Source organism: Amblyomma americanum, chromosome 1 (assembly GCF_052857255.1).
Source record: "Amblyomma americanum isolate KBUSLIRL-KWMA chromosome 1, ASM5285725v1, whole genome shotgun sequence".
NCBI classification, from domain to species: Eukaryota; Metazoa; Arthropoda; class Arachnida; order Ixodida; family Ixodidae; genus Amblyomma; species Amblyomma americanum.
In genome coordinates, this window is record NC_135497.1 from 122,492,144 (window position 1) to 122,517,142 (window position 24,999).

The 24,999-nt window shown below is 45.2% G+C and overlaps 1 protein-coding gene across 8 annotated transcripts in view; it reads left to right on the plus strand.

The window, feature by feature from the left end:
- Positions 1–24,335, plus strand: part of LOC144113570 (oxidative stress-induced growth inhibitor 1-like) — an 87,471-nt gene extending 63,136 nt beyond the window's left edge. For all 8 annotated transcript variants that reach the window (XM_077646715.1, XM_077646716.1, XM_077646717.1 and 5 more), the window contains 4 exons: positions 4,564–4,618; positions 10,729–10,865; positions 12,835–13,026; positions 20,541–24,335. In XM_077646715.1, the coding sequence (XP_077502841.1) occupies positions 4,564–4,618; positions 10,729–10,865; positions 12,835–13,026; positions 20,541–21,530 (1,374 nt within the window). In that variant the 3' untranslated portion in view covers positions 21,531–24,335. The remainder of the gene's footprint in view (positions 1–4,563; positions 4,619–10,728; positions 10,866–12,834; positions 13,027–20,540) is intronic.
- Positions 24,336–24,999: the final 664 nt, after the last annotated feature.

Below are 24,999 nucleotides of genomic sequence, written 5' to 3' on the forward strand. Positions count from 1 at the left end.
TGCGGCAAACACTTTGAACTATAATTTTTTGCGCGTTCACTTTCTTGTTCTTTCGGCACTCACCCGAAAGCGGAAAGAAACTACTTTAATGACCCAGACAACCGCCGCGGTGGCTGAATGGTTATGGCGCTCGGCTGCTGACCTGAAAGACGCGGGTGCGATCCCGGCCGCGGCGGTCGAATTTCGATTAAGGCGAAATTCTAGAGGCCCGTGTACTGTGCGGTGTCAGTGCACGTTAAAGAACCCCAGGTAGTCGAAATTTCCGGAGCCCTTCACTACGGCGTCTCTCATAGCCTGAGTCGCTTTGGGACGTTAAACCCGCATAAACCACACCTTAACTAATGACCCAGACAGTCTGACGCTATATTTGGTGCCTACACGAGTGCGGCCCTTACTCGCATAAATACCGTATGTGTATTGATAGCGCGCTGATCTTATAAGGACACATTTGAAAAGAAAATCGGAGAATGCCCTTTTATGCCCTGAGGCAATAAACATCGCTTTAAAAAATTAAAACAGAGATAAAAATCAACTTTTTAATGTTGGGCTGCATCAAACAAGCCAGAAAGATCAAAATCCTTGAGCCTGTAATTTCGACTCGTGATTGGCTGCTTGTTTAGGTAAACAAAATTTTACCAGTGGTCTACATTTTCTCATGGAGGAATTCTGTTCGGTGCTCCTGAATGTGGGCGGAGCTTTATTGCAGACTTAATTCTACCGTACGTTGGCCGCATATATGCTGTAATAGAAGACAATGTAGCTGTTGTTTGAAGGGGCAGCCAAGGGGTCATTCGAGCTTTATAATAGTCGAAATTAGCGCTCAAAATGTGTTTTTGACTAACGGGGGAAAACGCTTTGATCGAGTGAGCAGACGACAGTTGCCCAGAAACGTTTGCAATTAGTCATCCACTTTACTCATTACATCCGATGAATGAAGGTACAATTGTGGAGTTCTTGTCATTCATATCGCCATTTAGCAGTCAAATTGTGGCCAGAAAGCCGTGTTTAATCTAGACCAGAATGAACTAATGCTTGATGAAAAAGCATGGTTTGCTGCAAACGTCAGCCTTAAAATATAACCAGTATACTCCATATCAGCTTAGTGTTTAAGCACTGCACTGCTGCTTTCATGCAGCTGTAATAGGCTACGCTGGTCGCATGATCAAAACAGCGATTACGAATGCATTGACGACACGGTGTCGCGGCGTGAGAGTGTGTCGCTGAGGAACAGGCGGGTCATTGGGCTGAAACTCGTTACCAACCTGCAGAATGCACTTAACCACTGCATTTTGAACTGTTTACGTATTTGGCAGAAACGACATGTTTGCAGTTTGGAATATTCACACGTCGTAGAATAACAGAATATGCTCATTTTTGACGCATATCTTACGCTGCAAACCACTACGATTGCACGCGCCGCGCAGAGCGATCACCTGTTCGCCGCTTCAGGAAGAGGCCGCGTGGCGCCACCACCGTCGCTGGAACGACCGAATACCGGGGCATTCGCGGCGCCCGCGAATCTCAAAATCTCTGGAGGGTAAGGAGGAGTGTTATCCTCGCCCCTGATGATCGTAGCAGGTTCACAGACGCCATGCGTCCCCACGGCTGTGCTGCTCACAAGCAGACCCTGTGGGCTGGAGACTTTTAACCGACCCCGTACGCTGCGTGCCTAAAGATGCATGTGCTCCTTTATGCCCCCGTCCTCTTCACTACTGCAGTCCAGCTGCCTTGCTTTCCTCGTCCTGCTCGTGGGTACGAAACCAGTGCTTCGTGCGGCCGCGCAATCTAAAGCGCACTCGTGTGCGTCGTCGCAAAGCCCGGCACGTTCACCTCGCCGCTATATGCGACGTCGTCTCGTCGTGAAAGACGAGATGTGGGCCGGCTGCGCGGTGCTGAGACCCTGCGCAGCCGCCCTCTGCTCAGGGCGATGATCTCCGGGGTGGAAGGGGGCAGAGCATCTTGGCTTGTGCCGCCGTTAGGGGCTCACGGAGGCTGCACGTTTCTAAACGTGAAATGTGTATTTTTTTCTTACTGGGTCGCCACGATCTTTCAGCCCTTCTCTTACAAATTTTTTTAGACTGTCCTTAGACTTCTGTCTATAAAGTCTATAGACTGTCTATAAACAAATTCTAGAGAAGGCTATAGGCTATACAAATGCTATAGACAGTCTATAGATTATAGATTTATGGCCATATACTTTTAGTAGACTTGTCTATAGACAGTCTATAGACTATGAATAGACAAAAAGAAGTATCAATAGGAAAGCAATAGTCTATAAGAAGTTTATAGACTGTCTATAGAACATCTTCATAAGGGTTATTACGATCCATCTAGCCCTTATTTGTAACGCTGTGGATATAGATTTGTCACACTTTCGAAGTTGTCGTGTAGCATTTGTGTTGAATTGTTCCGCTGTCTGAAGGCATCGGAAGCAAAACCAATCAGCTCTCATTAATCCGTAGGGCTGCAAACCGAACTAGCGCGATGAACGAAAACGAAAAAACAAAACAGGTGGCTATGTAATTGCCACATGCGTGGCGAAGTCCAGCGCGTGATTATGATGGCACTCTTCGCGCTGTCCAGTGAATCGTTATTGAATCGGGGGCTTTCGTGTTGTCCTTGTTAGAAAAGTACAGTAGGCTGCTGACTGGACAGCGCGCAACCGGTTCCCATTCTCCTTAGCCAGATCTGGTAGGAAAAGTTGGAACTTTGGCTCTGGACCGCCTCGTAATTATTGGACACATTTCCGTACCGTCCGTCGCAGGAAAAAAAAAAGGCCACTGTGGTGTTTAGGCAGCTGTTAAGTATTGCCTGTTGCGGAAAAGGACAACATCTATAACGTTTGTATTACACTATAAGCTTTTTGCCAAGGGCCGGGTAGCGCCGAAGCAGTGCGCAAGAGAGAGATAAAACAATATTCTTAGCCGTCAGCCGGCCAGTTTTTGGCCTGCTGGCGGTTGGTACTGTTTGTTTGCGTTCTTCACTACGGCGAGTATGAGCGCGGCAAGAAAGTGAAAACGCAGTGTGCTGAGTTATCAGTTACGGTGGTTATTAGCTGCGGCCGTGCTGACGAATGCTTGCAGGGCTGCGTCAGTGATCTGCGTGCATTCACCCCATTTGCCACTCGATGGGAGAGAGGGGGCGGGGGGGGGGGGGGGTGCGGAAAGTCGCGTGAGTGCAGGTTCGATGTGAATGAGTTGGCTGTTGAACGAAGCAATCAGCGAACAGGCGAGCTGCGTCCGACTAGCCGACCTCATTCCAGCAGTTTCGTTTCCGGCACGCGCGTCAATTTCCCTGGCTGCATTTGCCTTCTGTCGAGAGTATTGTATTCTTCTGCAGCGATAACTCTACGCGGGGTTTATGGCTAATGCTTTCATTTGGGCTAGTTGGTTGTAGCAGTGGAACATATTGACTAGCGCAAACACAGACAGGGACCAAAGTAAGAGACAGGACACACGCTGGTTATGGCGTTGTCGGTTGACGGATTTTTGTGCGCTAAATCCTCGCACTGCGCTGTGAGGAACGCACAGTGGAATGCTCCGGATTTATTTCGACACTCCGGCATTTTTGCTTTTTGTCTCCGTCAAAATGCGGCTGCCGCGGCCGAGGGTCAAACTCGTGTGCGAGGCGGCGGCTGTGTGCGTTTTACCTTTGCCTTTCACGCTGCATGTGACAGCTGCAATGCGGAGTGCAAACCATAGTTGCGTGCTGGTTGCGCCGTGTTAATGGATATTCGTGTCCGTCTAATTTTTGCGAGTTTGTAGCTTCGGGCACAGGGATGGTTTGTATCGACCACTCTAATGGAAGGGGTGCGATACGTCCTAGCTTCCTCAGTGCCATTTCTTGGACTGTTTTCGTCGACAAAAGGGGGGTTGAGGTTGTTTTTCTATCGAAAATTCTCGCTTTCCCTCCCTGTTTAAATCGACGTTGTTCAGGCAGCGCAAATAGCAATGTCTTTTTACTGTGCGTCCCATATCTCCCTCACTCGGTCTTTCAGCTGCGCGGCTAAGTGCCGTTAACGGAATAGAGGCGCAAAATCAGCGTTGATTTTATATTGTGGCGCCCATGAGAAGGCGATGCCGAGTCTATTTGGTCGGCATCGCTGAGTGCGTAGAAGAGGAGGAGAACGAGGTGGTTGGTTGCGTCCCGTGCCTGGCAAGTGGACCCCAAGGGGCAGGAATTATTTACCTCAAAAACTCTCTCTGCCCCCCAATTCTTTGCCAATCCTCCTATGTGGGCATGTGCCATACTATGTGGACAACAACAAGTGGACCCCAGCTGGTTTCAGTCGCCCGTCGCGGTCTGAATTAAACGCTCGGACGTAACAATATTATTTACGGAACCTGTGGGTCAGTTTAGCGCAGCAGTTTTGCGAAACCACTGGATCTTGGTAACTGAATCTCATTTACCCGTGCCCTGCCTGGCAGCACGAAGCGCGTGAGGCTGCCTTTCAGCCTTCGCCCTCACAAGACGGGATGTGCGCGCTGTGCTGCTGTACTGTACCTTCTGTTTAGGCGCTTGCGGTACCACAAACTCACGACTCATTGCTTCTTTTTTTTCCAGGAAATTAGAGAAGTACCTGCAAACATGGCCATCTACAAGGATGTGGTAGTTATTGGTAAGCCTTTTTGTGTATTCTTTGCTCTGTCTTTCGGTATCGGTGCGCTACACGTCCACGCGCACGCGATGTTCAGTGACTGGCGCGGTAGCGTATTTACATGTTCAGGGGTAGCGAAGACACGGAAGCGTAAATGGGTGCTTCCTACTACCGGGCAGAAGCGACGACGCAGAGAGCAGCGAAGCAAATGCACGAATTTATATGACACGCGAGAGCTTTGGGGCAGGATTTCGCACTTCTACGAAAGGTTTGGGGTGACGCGTATACACTCTCCTGTTTCGAGGTGGCACGGAGCTGATGCTTTCGGCATGGGCACCCAGCTTGCCACCGCTGGGGCCAACTTTCAGACACTGCGAAGATAAGGAGGCGCGTTGTTCGGGGAACTCAGAGCTGTACAGTCACTGTAGCGCTATTTGATGGTTGTCGCGTTCATTTCGGCTAAAACGGGCCAATAATCTGGGATTTTTTTTTTAAATGACGCTGCAGGGTAGAGGAATCATTCGGCTAACTAAGCTCGTATATTGTTTTCAGCCTTCCTGCCGAAATAATCCGCGTTAGAGCAGTTTAATTCGAGTAGGTTAGGCAAGTGATCTGCACATGGTTCGAGCCCGCTGCAGCGATAACGTTCTATTGAGCCGGTTTTGCTACACCGGCATTAGTGGCAATCATGTACCAAAGATTAGCTATAAGATATCCCAATGAATAAATAAGGCGCTTTATTCAGGAGAAGAATGACTCGAAGGTCCATGTAAATGCAGCGCGCTTTTGTCCGATTGTAGCTAGGGGTTCGCCAGTTGTAGTGTGAAAGCTTGAAACGGCCATTTTCCCCTTTGCTGGCATTTGCTCGTTTTTGAATTTATTTCCTTGGTACACCATACTGTCACTTACCCTGCGCTGCATATGTGCACAGCGCTGATGCTGCATGACTAATTTCGTCACCAAGACACTATAGTGTTTCGCGAGCGTTTTCGTCGTTTTGTGACAGTCAAATTTACGTTTACTGTAAACATGTTAGCAGCGACTTTTTAAAGGATGACGGACACCAAAATTTGGTTGTGTGTTCTTTCCTTGTAATAATACGCTATACATTAGTAAACATAAACCGCCGCTTAGAATTCGCCTATGCCCTGTAAATAATTTAGTTTAATTTTCCCTTGCATTTGTTTCGGCTTCAGCAGCTGAGCAGTGCCTGTGACGTCAAAGTTTAGGTCGCGTGATACGTGCAAGAACAGCCGTATTTTAGCCGCTTGCTCATTCGTTTTCACCTTCGCTTTTGCAGCAGGCTTGGCGTAAGGGTCGTAATGAATTCAAACGAATGTGCAGCCATTCTGTCACATTTTTAAGCCTCACGTGAAGCTAATATTGCACGTCATATACCGTTCGTCTGTTGAAGACGAAATATGAGGAAAAATTCAGTCAAATTTACTGCGACCAGGCGAATTCCACGTGGTCATTCATACGCACCGTTGCAAAGAAGAGAATACATAATAAAAAAATTGGCACCTATACTGATTTAAGGATCTAAACAGGAATTGAGAGAGATGGTATAAAAGTTGGTGCCATTTTCACCGAGAAGCGAGCTGGAATAAGCCATAAAATTACGTAAACAATATAGTTACTATATAGGCTGCCGTAAAAGCCTGGAGCCATAGTTTCGCGTTTGTTTTCCCTACGCCGCTAATGGCCAAAAGCGGTCACATGGTTCAAAATCATCCATGCATTGCGGAAAAGCCAGTACTTCCGCATCATTTAGCACTAAACTGCTGCTGAAAGTTCGTTGGTTCATCCACTCTTCTCGTGCTTTGCGGCATTTCATTTCGTCCCAATGTACATGTTTATTGAAAACTCGTTTTTGTATAAAAAAACGCAATTTTATAACATTTTTTTTCCAATTGTTAAAAAGAAAGCACATGTGATTTGTAGTATTTACAGCAGATTGCGCCACCCATCCACATATATTTTTTTCGCAACTCATTTAGATGTGTGTCTTGGTGTAGGCGCTCCGTTACTAAGAAGCTGTGTTACTCACTGAAGGACCATTTTAGGGTTGAAGAAAGCAAGCTCGGCAGCCGAAAATAAGCGGTTTGAGCCTGCACCCTCTAACTACTGAACCAAGTATGCCTCCTGCATGCAAGCGTTGCGGCTTCTTCATAACTTGGATGCTCTAGCTGTCGTAGGGATTGTGAACTCTGAAGCGCTGCAGACGACGGACGAAAGGAGGACGTGACACACAGTGCGCTGAGCCTATCCAGTAACTCTAGTAAAAACAGTGCAGCGAGGCACACAAGTAAAAGCTTAAGTCACAGAGTTCCGGTTATTTTAGTAAAAGCTAAAAGCGAGACTCTAGCGACGCCCTTCGAGAATTCCAGCAACTGCGCCTGGTGACGTCAATTCTTCGCCGGCCACGATTGGCTTATCGCTTTCGCATGCGACACGAAGTAGGAAAGCAGCGCGGCGAGTGCTGCGATGGCCGAGCATGACCGGCTTTTCGAAGCGTCGCCTGTTTCTTATGCCATTCGCTCGGCCCGCGTAAAGCTGACGTGTGCAGTGGATGCAGTAACTTCGCAAGTGAAGGCAAAACACAATGGACAGTCATGAACTGGGCTTCGTGATAATAATGTGTGATTGATGACTAGTCCTTTCGTAGCGGGTGGACACCAAGGGGCAACAGTATGGTGGCGCCCTCTGTTAGTAAATATTGTAACAAAGGACCGTCTGATTAGCGTATGCCAAGCGGTTTCATTTTTTTTTTTTCGCAGTAGAGCTCGCAGGGATACACGGTAAATATGTAGCACCGCCCGCGTTTCGAGGGTGGAGGAAATCGGGGACTTTCTTTGCGAATCACTTAGCAAAGCAGACACCTTTTCATGCAGCAAAAACTTTATTTCCGTTGCCCCAGCTCAGGTGCTTCCCATAGCGATGGCAGATGCCGGGGCTAGCAAAAATCTTTTCCTTCCTATTCACTATTAATTTAAACTACTACTTGGTGTGTAGCTTGTCCCGCTGCCTTCATTGAACTGATAACTCTGATCGATACATCTGTCTAGAATCAGTGTAGATGACTGAACACGCTAGATGGGCGAGATAGGTCTGTTGCTACCGATGCTTACAATTCTGGGTGTTTTACCTAAGACTGTCTGCAATTTTTTTTAAATACGCTTTTAGTTTAGAATATCACTTTTTCAGCATATCATTGTCAACTGTGTAGTGCATTGGAATATTGAATAGTTAATTTTTAACTATTACTGTTAAGTTTTTTATTTATTGAGAGGCTTGTAGCGCACTGTAATATTCACGTCAGTTTTTGTAAATACGAAAATTCCATTCTTGTCCCCTATGCAGTGCAGGCCGTTTTGGGGCCGCACATGGCCGAAACCGGAACCGCGGAACCAGAAAGAGTGCTAGCTAGCCACGCGTACAAGCGCACGGCGCGCCTGTCACGTGCTCTTTGCCCGCTCACCATGCCGCTCACCGCTCCCAGTCGGGCGCTGCGAAAGGAGCACCGCTACAGTCCACTGTAGCACCGCTGTGTGATGTTCGCTCGTCGGTGTGGCTGTAGTAGGATACAACTTAAAAAAAAAAAACAGCAGTTAGGAATAGTGGTTCATGGTCCGCGGCGTTTTGTATTACTCTGCTGGCCAGTCACAACAGTGAATAAAATCAGCTCTTTAATGTTTGAATGTATCAAAAAACCAGAGACATCAAAATTCTTGAGCTTATAATTTCGTGGTAAGCTTCCTATTTAGGGAACGAGAAAAGCATTTACAACTTTTGTGACTGAGGAATTCTGTTTGGTGGTTCAGAACGTGGACGCAGCTTCACTGCAGACTTAAGTTGTATCCGACCATAGCACTCGATCTGATTGCGTGGTTTTGGTTTCGGCCGTGTGGAACCCCAAAATGGCCTGCACTGCAATGGCGACAAGAATGTAATTTTCGTATTTCCGAAAACTGATGCGGATATTACTTACAGTGGGCTACAAGCCTCTCACTAAATAAAGAGCCTACCGGCTGTGGAGCTTGCCGACACATCGTCACCAATTTCTGCACTCCATCGACCCACAACGCAGATCAAGACTGTCAGCCAGACTTGCTCGCCATCTGCATTTACGACCGCCTTACAGTTCCCTTTAGGTCAAGCGAACAGTCGAGTGTTGCGACAGCTGCGGCATAGTAGAAACAGTGGAACATATTTTGTTAGAATGGCAAGTGCATGCTGAGGAGTGTGCAAATTATGAACATCTAATGGAATCACCCACTCAAGCGCCTCTAACACTCGACTATGTATTAGGACCTTCAGCCTGCCATAGGCAGCAGAGACATGCTACGAATTTTTATTTGATTATTTAAATGACATTGGTCTCCTAGACAAACTGCAATCCCTCCTTTCAGCACTCTCACTGCGCATCCCCTATGCTCTGAACTTTGTCATCCCATTTCCTACACCTCTCTCATTTCACTTTCTCTCCCCGAATCCCTTCCCCATGCAGAGTAGCAAGTCAGCGAATTTGAACACCAGCTGAATTCTCTGCTTTTTGATTATAGAGGTTCTCTTTCTTTTTCTCGAGCCTAACGGTAATAGTTAAAAATTTAGTTACTCAACCAATTACAAAAATAAAAAGTTAATTATTATTCATCCTGCTTGTTAGCACATCTTAACACTATTCTGATGCACTTCACAGCTGACGATGCTATGCCGAAAAAAGCACTCTAACTTAAAAAGCCGATATTTAAAGAAAGAGAGAGAGAGAAAGACGAACCAAAAGGCAGGCCTTAGGTGGAACACCCTGTATGCTCGCACGGTGTGTTGCCAAAGCTGTACAGTGGGGCCCACTATTTGCAGCTGAGGTCGAAGCATTTGACTGAAAATGATTGTTCAGAGTAGTGCCCTAATAGTTCATGACATAATGGGCGATAATATGCTTAATTCATTTCAATGACTTATCTTAGTGTAGTATAGGTGACCTTGTTTGCTTGAAGTTAATTTCTCCAGAACTAGATGGTGTACTGCCGTTTCTTCCCATTCAATGTCACTCTGACACAAATTTCATTCTGGTGGAGTGACCAATTTATTTTGGTGTGGGAAGTAGAAAAATCTAAAAAGCCATTCTTGATACGCTTATGCATTAAATCTATAAATGGCAGCTTGAGAACATATGAAGAAGTGGGTATCACTGCACAGCATTGCCAATGCCTACATAGTCTTCATTAAAGGAACACTGAGTGCAGCTCCATCCAACTTTTGTTCTTGGAAAAAATGGATTCTGTGGCTCTTTCTGAATGTATGTCCAGCAGCAAAGGACTCATTTATTGCCAAGAAAATTGGATTTTAAAATTTTTCCACCTCTCGATTCAAACTCGTGATGTCAAAACCAAGAACGACACCGTAGTCACTGTTTAGAAGCGATTCGCACGCAAGAAACTGTCTTGACGCACCACAGTTTGCATGCGAAAAGAGCTGGTGATGCGTGCAGCGTGGCGTCACCTGCATTTCAATTTTTTTTACCTTTCTAGCTTATAAAAGTTCCATTTTCAGTGAAAGTAGCAGCTTTGTCATTAGAACATGGTAATGTATTGATACAATCCAACTTTAATTCAATTCAAGTCGTCACAGTGGCTCAGTGGTAATGGCGCTCAGCTGCTGACCCAAAAGACGTGGATTCGATCCCGGTCACAGCAGTCGAATTTCGATGCAGGCGAAATTCTAGAGGCCCGTGTACTGTACGATGTCAGTGCACATTAAAGAACCCCTGGTGATCGAAATTTCCAGAACCCTTCACTACGGTGCTCCTCGTAGCCTGAGTCGCTTTGGGATGTTAACCCCCCCATAAACCGAACCAAACCAACTTCAATTTATCTTCAGTGTCCCTTTGAGGACTTGGCAACTTTGAATCTTTGTTGCATGACATCAAATTTGCATGGCGTCAATAGAGCTATTTTGGGAATAGCCGACTAGGCTGCATGAGGCCTTATTCAGTGATGTCTAATGATGATTAAGTTTGGATTTTGACTATTTGTCTATATCACACCAAGCAGCAATGATTTGCAGGGAACCTTTGCTGCAGCCCTTTTGGCTGCAGTATGTGACACTATTCTGTATGGTCCATCCAGGCAATGGGCCATCTGGCATCACTATGTCATACTTCCTGGCTGGCAACTGGCCATACTATGCACCGGGCACCTGCCACCCAAACCCATACCTGCATGCGAGGCTGGAAGATAACAGAAGTCTTCCCCTTGTTGAACAGGTGAGTGGCATCCAAGAACCTCTTGACTTGTTGCTTATACCATTACACAGGTGTCTTTCTATAATCACAGCTACAATGAACTAGAATGTTGCAACAAATCACCTGTTAAATGACCAGTAGATTTACATGTGCAAATGACTAATGCAGCATCAGTATCTAACTGTCACTTCCATGTGACCATGGCTGAAAGGGTCTTTTGCATGTCACCTTAGCAGCATGCAGGAGATCCAGTACTGCTGTGGAAAAAATTGGTGGCTTCATAATTTTTAAATACAGCTAGAAGCTGTGCATAGTGTGAAGTATTATGTTTGTTATGTACATTCTCATAAAAAAAAAGTTTATGGTCATAAAAAGAAAAAAATGTACTTGGGTTTATGCCTAACTGGAAAGGCATGCATGAGATTATGATTTGTTTTTATGCAAATATAATTACTACAAGCCTTGTAAATAGCCGCCGCGGTGGCTGAGTGGTTATGGCGCTCGGCTGTTGGCCCGATAGACGCGGGTTCGATCCCGGCCGCGGCGGTGGAATTTCGATGGAGGCGAAATTCTAGAGGCCCGTGTACTGTGCAATGTCAGTGCACGTTAAAGAACCCCAGGTGGTCGAAATTTCCGGAGCCCTTCACTACGGCGTCTCTCATAGTCTGAGTCGCTTTGGGACGTTAAACCCCCATAAACCAAACCAAACAAGCCTTGTAATCGCCCATGAGATAATGGATAAAATAGGACTGCAAAAGTAGATGCTGTGGTGGTAGCACATAGTAGTATGCTTTTAACATCAAGGGGTCACTTGTGAAAGACAATGCCACTGCTGTCTTGAGTGCCATAATGGTGCTATGGAGCAGTTGAAAGTAATGACACCACAGCGAGCTGTTTCAGCAGAGTGGCATATACTGGTGTGAGACACCATGCAATACGAGAAAAGCTGTGGAGCAGGTGAGGAAGAACTCACTTTTTCCTCTCGTCTACCTTCTCCCTTTAATCTTGAAACCCAGCAAACATCCGTGGCGTGAGCTTTCCAGACATTGTCACATATGGGCTGCTTGCTCTAAGTGGCAAGTGAGAGTTGTGCGAGATGTGGAAGCATCAAGCTTTGTGTATTCTTGATTATTTTACATGGGCTCCCTTTGTCCATCAAATTGATTGAATCACACAACTGAACTGACCAATCACTCAGTTGACTATTTTTTTTCACTTACTGGTATACACTAAAAAGAGTGGGAGTGGTCACAACTGGTAGTATGTATGCAAATAAGATTTCTGTGGAATGTTTTCACTGCTATCTTTATATTAAGTAGGGAAGAAATTTTAGTAACTTGCAGTTTGTGTCTTTCCATTAAGGTCAAGGCAGGAAAAGGGAGGGGGGGGGGCACTCTCCTTAGGTATAAAAATGGTTAAATGAATCCCATCTTATCTGTCTGCATGGGTAAAGTGTGCCCTGCTTCCCAACCCCAGTCATCGCATTGGTCTGTGCTTCTTGCATCCTACACGATGCTGGCGTTAAGTTTGGCACTACACACACTGTTGGTTTTTATCAGCTGCACCAACAGGTGCAGAAGCTGCGGTATTTTCCAGTGTATAAGGTGCAGTTTTTTCTCAAATTTTTCTCATGATGCAACACCCATGCTCATGTTATTTTCAGCTGCATTTTCTGGCTGTGCTGCTTAAATATGGCCAAACTGAGTACATTCAGGAGACTGAGCATTTTTTTTCTCGATTCAGACCCAATAATTCTATATGTAGCACATGCAATGCAGTATGATTTCAGTGACATGCATCGCAAATGTGACCTTTTTTTTTTTTTGCAGCTGTTGGTCTTGCTTGGAGCACTAAAACTTTCAAACGTTGACAACTGCAGTTGAAAAATACTGGCAGTATGCTTTGTAATAGTCGATCCTGGAAGCATTTTTCATGCATATTATTGTGCTGCAACTACAGATTTTGCCTCCAATATTATTGCATTTTCCAGGACCTCTCCTTGTTGAGCTCGGGCCTTGAGGGACGTTCATGCAACCCGGTGTCACTGCTTCTGGACACTCTCTGCCACCCGGATGCTGATCTCGGCTCTGATGAGCCTTCTGCTCTTACCTGGGTTCATGATCCATCCAAGGCACTTGATCATATTGTCCTTGGCAATGGTCTGCCTGGAGGCAGCTGGCAGGTAACTGCTCTTAAGCTGGGAAATGTGTGTATAGTGGCATCAATATTAATTCTGCCTGCTTTTCCCTGGAATCATATAGAGGTGGAGTGTCTTATGAGGCTAATTCTGAAAATGAGTTTTGTGTTCTGGCATTTTTGTAGCTTAAGAACATTACCCTGCATTGATTGACTGCTAGCTGGTTTCCTACATGAATATATGCCTTGCTTGCTCAGAATGAGGTTTAGGTGACTGCTGTCCATGTGGAGCTTAGCTATACCAACAGGAAACACACATATTGCCGACAGAACCATGCTGCAAAAATGGACGTAATATATTGGTATTGCTAGGTATACCTTGAATCACAAAGTTGAGAGCCTATTTTCCAGGAAGGTAGGCATTGCTGTCAGCTTGCATTACCTTTCAGGATGACAGTTCTCAAGTGTGGCAGGCACAGCTGTTCTGAAGAGACTCTGATGAGAGCATATAGCCATTCCTTATCTGAGCTCCAGCTAATCGTTTGTAATGGCCATCTCTATACAAGCATACAGCTAGAGTAGAACTTCTATAACTTCCAATATGCTTTGCTGACCTCTTGCTTTTTTTTTTTCAAGTTGAATAGGATGAGACCTTCTATATCTATTGAGCTTATCAGGAGTGCAACTTAACAAAAGTGCCAAATTTACCACGTTCTGTCAGATGCATATATGAGCACTGTTAATAAACCAGGATTAATGAGCCCACAAGGACACATTTACTAAGCACTTTGGAAAGAAAAACATTTTGAATTCCACTGAAAACCTATAGCCAACAATCAGTTTTTGCAGATTTTAGTCATTTTCAAGAGTAGCTGTGCAGTGTTTTTGCTAATGGCTGCTAACAACTCTCATGCACTTGAATAACTGCTATGGTGCTTAAAGAGCATAACGTTTTTGTGGGTCACATGCAAGGTCATCCATAACTCACCACTGCTCTTGCCAGGCTGGAAAAATGTGCACATGTACAAATGCACATTCATGTACTAACACACTCAATATGAGCTGTACTGCACAAGGTGTGGTGGGAGCTCAGTCTTCTGAGCAGTGTGAGGCCAGCGTTGCAGGAAATTGGTGGGGTTAGCCATCAATGCAATGCACAAAGTTAGGTGCTCTGTGCGAAAGTGCATTGATTTACTGAAATGCAGGAACCCCAGTTGTTTCACATCAGATGCATTGTATGTAACTATATTGAGCACAGCTAGTAGTACACGCAAACACAGGATAGATGTCTCTGCTCTGTTAAATAAACTAAACGTTGAACATGTTACAATTTGTTTAAAGAATTTTCTTGTTTTAAGAATCTGTGGTCCAATAGGGGATATGCAAAATTCCGCAAGTGCTCTTTCTCGCATAACAATGTTGCCCAAGACAAGATGGCTGGCCATGCGCTTCCAGCTGAACCAAAGCAAGAAGGACTAGTTTTTTGTTTGATTCTTCCAGAATATGTTTCATACATTCTATCCACACCCTTAGTGCCTGTCCTGTACCGCTCAGTTTTTTTGTAGAGAAGTCTGCCATCTTGTCTTCGGCAACATCGTTATGTGGGAAAGCACACTTGTGGAAATTTGCATATCCCCTATTGAGCAGTGTTGTTGAATGTAGCATTCCAGAAGAAAAATTTGGCAGAGACACTTAAGACAGATTACATGTGAGAATGCGAAAGCATGTATTAAAGTGCTGAGTCATGTTATGTTGCAGAATGACTGAGTCATGACTATGACCACGAGGCATGACCATGCATAATGTTTGTACATACTCTACACGCCTTACATTACATCACTTGTAAATTGCTGAGTTATGCTACATTGCAGAATGATTGAGCAATGAAGCATGACTATGACTACAAAGAAAAAAGGTTAGTACTGCGCGAATTAGAACAGGAGAACAGGAACAAACACCACAACACAGGCGCAGACTTCCAACAGTTGGAAGTCTGCGCCTGTGTTGTCATGTTTGTTCCTGTTCTCCTGTCGTGTCTAATTCGCGCAGTACTAACCTTTTTTCTGCAGCAGACCACCTAGCCCGCAAGAACATTCTACTTATGACTACGAGGCATGATTATGCATAATATTTGTACATCTCTGTGCACCTTACATTATGTTACTTGTGAAGTGCTGTGTCACACTACGTTGCATAAGTAAAATGTTGGGTCATGCATCATGACTATGACTACATGTCATGATGACACATACTTTGTAAAACTCTATACACCTTACTTTACATTACTGGTAAAGTTTTGAGTCATGCTGCATTGCAGAATGATTGAGTCATGACTATAACTATGTGTCATGACTTTTATATAGTATGTTACATTTCATCATCCTTGACTATACGTGTTCACTGCATGAGTTGTGATATCGTACACTGGCATACTGCATCATCCGAATTTCGCGCCATGGACGGCGATGGGTGCCGGCTTTTGAGCTAATGGGACATATAATGCTTTTACATTAATAGGCATTAATTGTCCCATTCACTACTTCATCTCAAAACACCTGGATGCCTGTGCAGTTCTTCTATTCATGGCCAAAAAATTATTGAAAGAGGTATTGTACTGCGACAGGACAGCATCAGTGAAAGTGTGAATTTGTGGAGAGGTTGTATTATTTTTGAAATACTATTGAATGCCCTATCTAATCATGTTTAACTGCACAAAGAAACGAAGACAGAGAAGAAGAAGGCACAACACGAGCGCAGACTATCACCTGATTTTTTATTCAAGGAAAAAGCCTATATATGTATCTTCATCCTGCGGAAAAACATGCTAAAAAACCGACAACGCAAACACTATCACACGCTATCTTGGCACATGTAACGTGATGCCACTGTGATCACAACCTAAGAGCAATCTCCGCATCGTCAGAGACAAGATACAAAACAAACAGCAAACTCACGAGCACCCTCCTGTCAAGCTAACACTCCATACCGCCTGCTTGCGCTAAAAAAACTGCGCAAAAAAGGTATCTCCCTATCAATCAGGCCTACAGATGGTGATGCTACACAGTCATCTGATTCTTTCTTGATCAGGTACGCTTCCACCAACTCCCTGCAAACCTGATCCCTGTGTTTAAACAAGACGCTGGTCTTGTTCAATCGTGGAAAACAATCTTTGCACCCTTTGCAGGGCAAGACGAGATTAGAGGAAGCTGCGCCATTCGACCTGCGATGCTCTGCTAACTGCTTGTTAATACATCGGCCCGTCTCGCCGATGTACTTCTTCCCACACAAGAGGGGGACTTCATACACGACTCCAGTTTTACACTCTGTGAGCCTGGTTTTCTGTCTGTGCGCTATCGAGCACTCAGCTGCAGCACGATTGCTCTCAGGCTCGAGCTTCTTTCGCACAGCACCACAAATCCTTGCAAGCTTATTCTTTGCCGTGAAAATCACGTCCGCCTCGTATCTCGCCCCCACTTTTTTGAGCCGGTGTGAAATTCCATGGACGTATGGAATGCCCACCACTTGTCTACGTCCACCGTCCTCTTTTTTACTAGCATGGGCACTCCCCACCTTGACTAGGATCCTTTTGGAGATCTGAGCCAACACCTGCTCAGGATACCCGGCTTCCTTCAGCCTCTCTACCTGCCCCAGGAAGCTAGCCTCCACTCTGTGGGTACAGGATTTCCCAAGGGACGCTTTTAAGCATGAAGTCGCGATACCCGCCTTGACGAGTTTGGAATGCCCCGAACTGAAGTTCAAGAGAGGTTTTTTCGTCCTAGGGTGATATTCCCAACACACTCTGTTCTCTAGATAATAGATCCTGAGGTCTAAAAACTGTAGGGTAGCTGAGCTGGGTAGTTCGAAGGTGAATCTCAGGCCGCTACCTGTATCTTTGAAGATTTTGACGACGTCCGGAACTGCCCTGGGAGAGTTCGACTTAAGAATGATTAAAAAATCATCGACGTAACGGAAAACTTTTAGCGCAAGGTCAGCAAGATTTTGCACCAGCTCCTGATCCATCCTGCTCAAGTAAATATCGCTCAAAACAGGTGCCACACGGGAGCCGACGAACACACCTGATTTTTGGACGTATACCTTTCCGCCCCACCCAACAACGGTTGACTCTAGGTAAAATGATAGCAGCTCCAGGAAACTTTCTATGGAAACCCCCGCACCCCGCCACGAACACCAACTCGCCATTGTCTTTTACAATGCAGTCTTTCACTCTCTTCATGAGCTGAGCATGGGGTAGCAAATAAAATAAGTCCTCCACATTGATGCTGAAGGCAGAAAACTTTTTCTTATCCAGCCCAGACAGGTACTTAACCACACTTGCAGAATTGTTCACCAAGAAAGGATCCGAGAGCTTGTGTGAGCTCAAGTGTCGCTGTAGAAATCCCGACATGACATGCTGCCAAGTGTTGCGCTCGGATATGATTACCCTGAACGGAACGTCCGGCTTGTGGGTTTTTGCCGTGAAGAACAAGTCCAGAACATTACCTTTACTATTGTTGGTGGGAGCAGCCAGTCCGTCAAGGCTCATCTCCTGCAACAAACCAATGGCTTTCTTTTTAATGGCAGCGGGCTTCACAGCTAATTCCTTGAAGTTCTTTTCCACCGCCTCATCTGCTTTTTGGGCGAACATCCCTTCTGGAGCGAGGACAAAGAACCCTTCCTTGTCTGAGAGGAAAGGCCTCAGGCCCTCAGCGACCAAATAGTTCACCAACCCTTCCATTCGCCTTGGTGTCTTCTCTCTTCTATGTTCCATCACAATTGCAGGGCACTCCTTCACGCATCTTGGTTTGTCTACGTCGGGGACAACCCTGGATACCGAACGCGAGAGCGACAACAGCTCTAGCGGTGTCATGGCAGGTTCAAAGCAGAACTTTGGACCCAGTTCTAGGGTGCGTCGGTGCCGCTCCTCGATAACATTTGGGCCAAGGACAGTAACCTCCCCTCTGGTTGCTGAAGCCTTCTTCCTGGTAGGCAGCGTGGGGCGGATGGTATTCCACAGGACCTCGGTAAGACGGTCCGCTGTCTTGTGCCAGTCCTCACAAATCCGATGCTGAAGTCGCTCATCCTTTACCAGGCCACAGTGAACACGAAGGCATAGCTTGTAAAACCTTGCCTGTCTCCACCACTCCGACCTAAGGATACGGCAGAACCGTTTGGTGTGACCAGGGGACGGCTGAAGCCACCCGCATAGCCCCTGGATGTCAGGAGGACAAACTTGCTGTCTTGCATGCCATGAAGCCGTCCTTGCTCGGCACGTGCACATAGCTATTAAGGCTGTCAGCACCGCTGGGTTATGAAGATTAAATGCTACACATGGAAAAGAGCCCATTGAACAAGAAATGTAGTTAATAAGAACGAAAAACTGGGCGAGTTGGTAGGGAGGCGAGTTGTTCTTCACAGCAAAAACCCACAAGCCGGACGTTCCGTTCAAGACAATCATATCCGAGCGCAACACTTGGCAGCATGTCGTGTCGGGACTTCTACAGCGACACTTGAGCTCACTCAAGCTCTCGGATCCTTTCTTGGTGAACAATTCTGCAAGTGTGGTTAAGTACCTGTCTGGGCTGGATAAAAAAAAGTACTCTGCCTTCAGCATCGATGTGGAGGACTTATTTTATTCGCTACCCCATGCTCAGCTCATGAAGAGAGTGAAAGACTGCATTGTAAAAGACAATGGCGAGTTGGTGTTTGTGGCGGGTTGCGGGGTTTCGATAGTTTCCTGGAGCTGCTATCTTTTTACCTAGAGTCAACCATTGTTGGGTGGGGCGGAAATGTGTACGTCCAAAAATCGGGTGTGTGCATCGGCTCCCGTGTGGCACCCGTTTTGAGCGATATTTACTTGAGCAGGATGGATCAGGAAGTGGCGCAAAATCTTGCTGACCTTGCGCTAAATGTTTTCCGTTATGTCGATGATTTTTTAATCATTCTTAAGTTGAACTCTCCCAGGGCAGTTCCGTACGTCGTCAAAATCTTCAAAGAAACAGGTAGCGGCCTGATATTCACCTTCGAACTATCCAGCTCAGCTACCGTACAGTTTTTAGACCTCAGGATCCATTACCTAGAGAACAGAGTGTGTTGGGAATATCACCCTAGGCCGAAAAAAACCTCTCTTGAACTTCAGTTCGGGGCATTCCAAACTCGTCAAGGCGGGTATCGCGACTTCATGCTTAAAAGCGTCCCTTGGGAAATCCTGTACCCATAGAGTGGAGGCTAGCTTCCTGGGGCAGGTAGAGAGGCTGAAGGAAGCCGGGTATCATGAGCAGGTGTTGGCTCAGATCTTCGAAAGGATCCTGGTCAAGGTGGGGAGTGCCCATGCTAGTAAAAAAGAGGACGGTGGACGTAGACAAGTGGTGGGCATTCCATACGTCCATGGAATTTCACACCGGCTCAAAAAAGTGGGAGCGAGATATGGGGCAGACGTGATTTTCACGGCAAAGAATAAGCTTGCAAGGATTTGTGGTGCTGTGCGAAAGAAGCTCGAGCCTGAGAGCAATCGTGCTGCAGCTGAGTGCTCGATAGCGCACAGACAGAAAACCAGGCTCACAGAGTGTAAAACTGGAGTCGTGTATGAAGTCCCCCTCTTGTGTGGGAAGAAGTACATCGGCGAGACGGGCCGATGTATTAACAAGCAGTTAGCAGAGCATCGCAGGTCGTTGAAGGGCGCAGCTTCCTCTAATCTCGCCTTGCACTGCAAAGGGTGCAAAGATTGTATTCCACAATTGACGAAGACCAGCGTCTTGTTTAAACACAGGGATCAGGTTTGCAGGGAGTTGGTGGAAGCGTATCTGATCAAGAAAGAATCAGATGACTGTGTGGCATCACCATCTGTAGGCCTGATTGATAGGGAGATACCTTTTTTGCGCAGTTTTTTTAGTGCAAGCAGGCGGTATGGAGTGTTAGCTTGACAGGAGGGTGCCCGCGAGTTTTCTGTTTGTTTGTTTTGTATCTTGTCTCTGACAATGCGGAGATTGCTTTTAGGTTGTGATCACAGTGGCATCACGTTACATGTGCCAAGATAGTGTGTGATAGTGTTTGCGTTGTCGGTTTTTTAGCATGTTTTTCCGCGGGATGAAGATACATATATAGGCTTTTTCCTTGAATAAAAATCAGTTGATAGTCTGCGCTCGTGTCATGCCTTCTTCTTCTCTGTCTTCATTTCTTTGCGCAGTTAAACATGATTCCCTACCAACTCGCCCAGTTTTCCATTCTTATTGCCCTATCCAAGCGGTTTAAAGCTAATACAAAAAAATTGGTTATACATTTGAAGTCTTATCTATTAGGGTTCTGTAAGAAAGTGGGCTTGATATGGATAAATGCTGACCATTCATCAAGAAAGGTGTTTGCATCATATTCATATCAGAAGGAGGATGTCTTATTTTCTTATTAATGTGGGCTGGTATGGTGCTGTTTTGCAGAAACAGGCATCTGGAAAAAAGTGAGCTGAGGCTCATAAAAAGATGATGCTTCTGCAGTGAAAAACCTGTTCAATCTCTGTGCATATGTGCGCTCATTTTATTTACTCACTCCTTGTATTACTTGGTGCAGAGGATGGATGGCGGCATCTTGACCATAAGCCTAGGCTCGTGGATGGAGCTGCCAGACCTGACTTTCAAAGAGTGGGACTCCTCAAAGCCACAGCCCCCGCAGGACTCCCCCAATTGCCAGAACCGTGTGTCAGTTCAGCGAGTGGCCCAGTACTACCGGGACTATGTTGACCTCAAGGGTCTGCAGCACTACTTTCAGAATTTTGCCTGCGTGCAGTCAGTCCGGCCTATTGATGACCCTGAAGAGGACCACCTGTGGGAAGTTAAAGGCATGAACAAACAGACTGGGACCTCTTTCTGCTACATCACGCCACATGTTGTGCTGGCAGCTGGCCACTATGATGCACCGAGGAAGCTTGGTGTGCCAGGCGAGGATCTGCCTTTTGTGTCCCATGATCTGGGCCAGCTGGAAGTTCTGTTGCGTGACACCAAGAGTTCCATCACAAAATTGGCTGTAGTAGGAAGTGGACTCTCAGCAGCAGATGCTGTGATTGCAGCACGTTTCCATGGCGTAGATGTTTGTCATGTGTTCCGCAAAAAAGTGGACGACCCGGAGCTGGTGTTTAACCAGCTGCCACGGTCTATGTATCCGGAGTACCACAAGGTACACCAGATGATGTCCTCAGCTGAGCATTACCCAGGATACAAAGCATACGCGCACTGCCAGGTACGCTGCATCCATGCTGATGGTCGAATGGAACTGGACTCTGGCACAGAAATTCAAGACATCTCCCACGTATTGGTGCTTATTGGGTCCCACCCCAACCTTGACTTTCTTCCTTCGGCAGGTCAACAGCTGGGCCTTGTAGCAGGACTGCTGGTGGACTGCAGGGCCAACCCAATTCAGATTGACCCCTACACTCATGAAACTGTGGCCCTCAAAGGTGTCTATGCTCTTGGGCCTCTTGTTGGGGACAATTTTGTACGCTTTCTCCAAGGTGGTTCTCTGGCTGTCACAGCACACATTTGGAGGGGCCTGGGTGGCACATAGGTATTTTTAGCCTACAGAAAGAAGGATCCCAAAAAGGGCCGCCACACAAGGCCCCCAGAGCTACCAAGCTGCTGCAAATTGGGCTACGGCACGTCACTACACACTTTTGTGTATGACCATGTAAATGGGCCCACAACCATGTGTTGGCTCTGCCCAAATGGGCACAGCCCATTCATGGTGCAAACAGTACTTGACCAATGTAGAAACTAGTCTGTACATTTCATCTACTAGGTCTGCTGCTGTTTTTTGGCAGTTTTTGCTAAAAGGCCACTTGAACTCTTTTTTTTCATTCTTGTGCTTTGTCCAGTGTGCTTGTCTACAACTAGCCTAAACACAGTGCATCATTCTGCTTTTTTAGTGGGACATTTGAAAACAGTGGTAGGTGGTCAGCTGGACAGATTTAGGTGTCACTGGTAATCGCTACAGTTCTGTTACAGTTCTGTGCTGACAGTTCAGGCAAAAGCTTGCACTGTGACACATGTGTGAAGAAATCTAGGTAGCTATGTTTTAAATAGCGCCATGTCAGACAAGGGTACACCAATTTGACTGCTGGCTAGTTGTTTGTCCTCACTTCCATGTTTATTTATTTTATCATCTTTATTATTTTCTCTGTATGGGTCTACTTCATGGTTTCTTTAAAAACTTTTGCAGTATGTCTACGAGTGTGTATTCTTAAATGAGCCACTGGTCTCATATTGCAACAAAAAAAAAAAAACACTGCAGAACAGACAGTCTTAATAATGTGACCTATAAAGCAGTGCTAATTTTCTATAAACACATGTGCAGAGGAAATGGTTTACATGTACACACACACACACCCACACACACACACACACGTTAGAGTTGTCACTGACAGCTTGGACAGTTTATATTTAATTTGTGCACTAGCCTGTACAAGAAATCCAGTGTAAAATTATCTGCAGTCAGTCCTGAAAGACACGTTAGACGCATTTGTGCCTCTTTGCCATCCTTAGTGCTGGTGAAATGTATGGTAAGAGAATTGTCGGAACTTTCATATGATGTGGATGCTTGCACTCGCAAAGTGAATTTATGCTCTGAACAAAAATGAGCGTTGACTGTTTCCTTGAAAATCCATGTTGAGTGACTACATTTGAGATATTGTCCTGGCATGGCTGGCGGCTAATGCTTGTCTCACCTGCTCAATGTATATGATGTAGTTGCACTATGATGCCAATTCCAATATCACTTGTGTCATACTGAAGTACTTCACTGGTCAAATTGCTGTATCTTCTAACTAAGCAACAGTGGAAAGAGCAGCATAGCGTCAAGGAAAACTGTGATATAACTTACAATATCATTTTTATAATATTTCAGTCTGCTGGAAACTGCTGCGTGCAATGTTGTGTGGCAGCAGTAGTGCTGATGCATGTGCTGTGCAGGTAAAACAACCATGAAGGGGCACACATTTTCTTCATGCAATGATTATCCACAGATGCAGTAGTAAATGAGAGTTCCTCTGTTGAGCTGTTATGCCTGAAATTATTTTAAGTTGCTTTTTATATAACATGAAGCGGCTGTTTCTTCTGGGTACATAGCTCGGGAGCTGTGAAGAGTAAAACATACTTCCCTTGAACTAAAGGACTGAAGCAAGCTGAAAACAAAAGTTCATAATGGATATCACAGTTTAAATGTTTTGGTAATGCACATATGTGCACATACTAAACAGCTAGCAACAGACCCTTTTTCGAAATGTTAAACAAGCTTCCACTCATGGCCGCAGCAAATACTTGCTGCACAGCCAATACCTACAGCAGCAAGTACATAAACAGCTCAAGTGTTTTATCATGCACAAGATGTTATGGTTCCCATGATAATATGGTGCATAAGCATTGAAGGTTAGTGTGGAGATTCAGCTCTTTGTCTGTTCACATTTGAATGGGAAAAGGGCCTGTTACAAATAAACACTTTGTGCTACATCTGTACTGTGAACAGTATGACTCATGACAGCTCCGATACTTCTAGTTGCTCATCTGTAACAGCCTGCAATTCAACTTTTTGGTGTCTTGCATTCCTGTGCAGATATCAAAAAGGCTACGGTGAATCTAATGTAGCTTCACAATTTAGATCGCTGTGTGACATCTTGCTGTGTTTGGGGAAGCATTTGCATGGTCATAGTAGAGCAACAACGGTCTTTAACCTATGTAAAGTCTTGAGCTGTGCTACAGTAATGCCCCAAAATGCCATTAACACATAACTGCACTAGTGTATTGCACTGTACTGCAGTTGTAGCATCTCCAGCAAGCCTCTGTAAAGGTGCAACACCACAATTTCTCACTACCAGAAGTGCTTGACATGTGAAGGGATGTGAATGTCACTATGAACAATGTAGAAAAATATCATCATAGACATGACCCTTCGTTCTTGTGCAGTCCTGCTCATGGTTACCAAAACAGTGTTGGTGGTCACAGGTGAATATTTTATGAAGAAAAAAATGGAAGCTTTAATCATTCAAATCATGCTCAGTTACAGTGTGTTGTCACTGGGGCCACGCTATGCAGTTGAATGAAAAAAGAAACCTGACAAATTTCTCACAGCCTCATTTGTCACGTTCTGCTTCAATACACAAATTTACGAAACTTTGAAGTGAATTTCGATTGTGGCTTTGTTATATACGAATAAAATACACTATTGTTACACAATAAGTTGTACGAGGCGTTATGTATACCTTCTGGTCGCACTTCAGGGCTTTTATTTGATATGAAAGAAAAAAAAACCCTTGGCAGCTCTATCTGCTATGATGTGAACTACTGCATGTGATGTATAATAAAGTGCATGTTATTTTAACCACATGGTTTTGAGTATCTTGGCTTAACCAACAGGCAAAGCTGTTAGCTAAGCTAAAATTGCTTATCCAAGTCACAGAAATGGCTTCACAGTAAATGCCACTTGCAACTCTCCTTCCAAGACTTTTGTTATGTCCGAGATGATGTTGCCAATAATCTTGAGAGCACGAAGGTATATTCAAGGCACTTTTCTCGTGAAAAAATGCATCAAAGTTCACTTGAAATGCACTAAAGAAGTTCCGAGGCTCTTAATTCAAGGCAAATCCAAATGAATTCAAATCAAATGACTGAAGAGTTGCTTTACTTTTGATGCAACATGTTTAGTGCTAGCCTTAAATGGCTTGAATTTATGTTCACGCTACTAGCATAGCAAGAATGAACATGCTATCGTGTAAATTACCCAAGTCAGTCAAAGCAGTGCTGACTACTAGATTTGAGCATTTGCCTCCTTGTAGCCATGAAGCCAGTAAATTAATTTGAATCTCATCTGCTACTTGCCAGACACAACTCAGCAAAGACTTTGTCCAACTGCTTTATGAACCAGAACACTATTCAACTTGATCGACTGCAGCTGGCGTTAATGATTTGAATGTGTTTTAGGAGGTGAACCAGATGGATCCATTGGACCTCTTTGACTGGAAAAAGAGGAAGGCACAACATAAAGC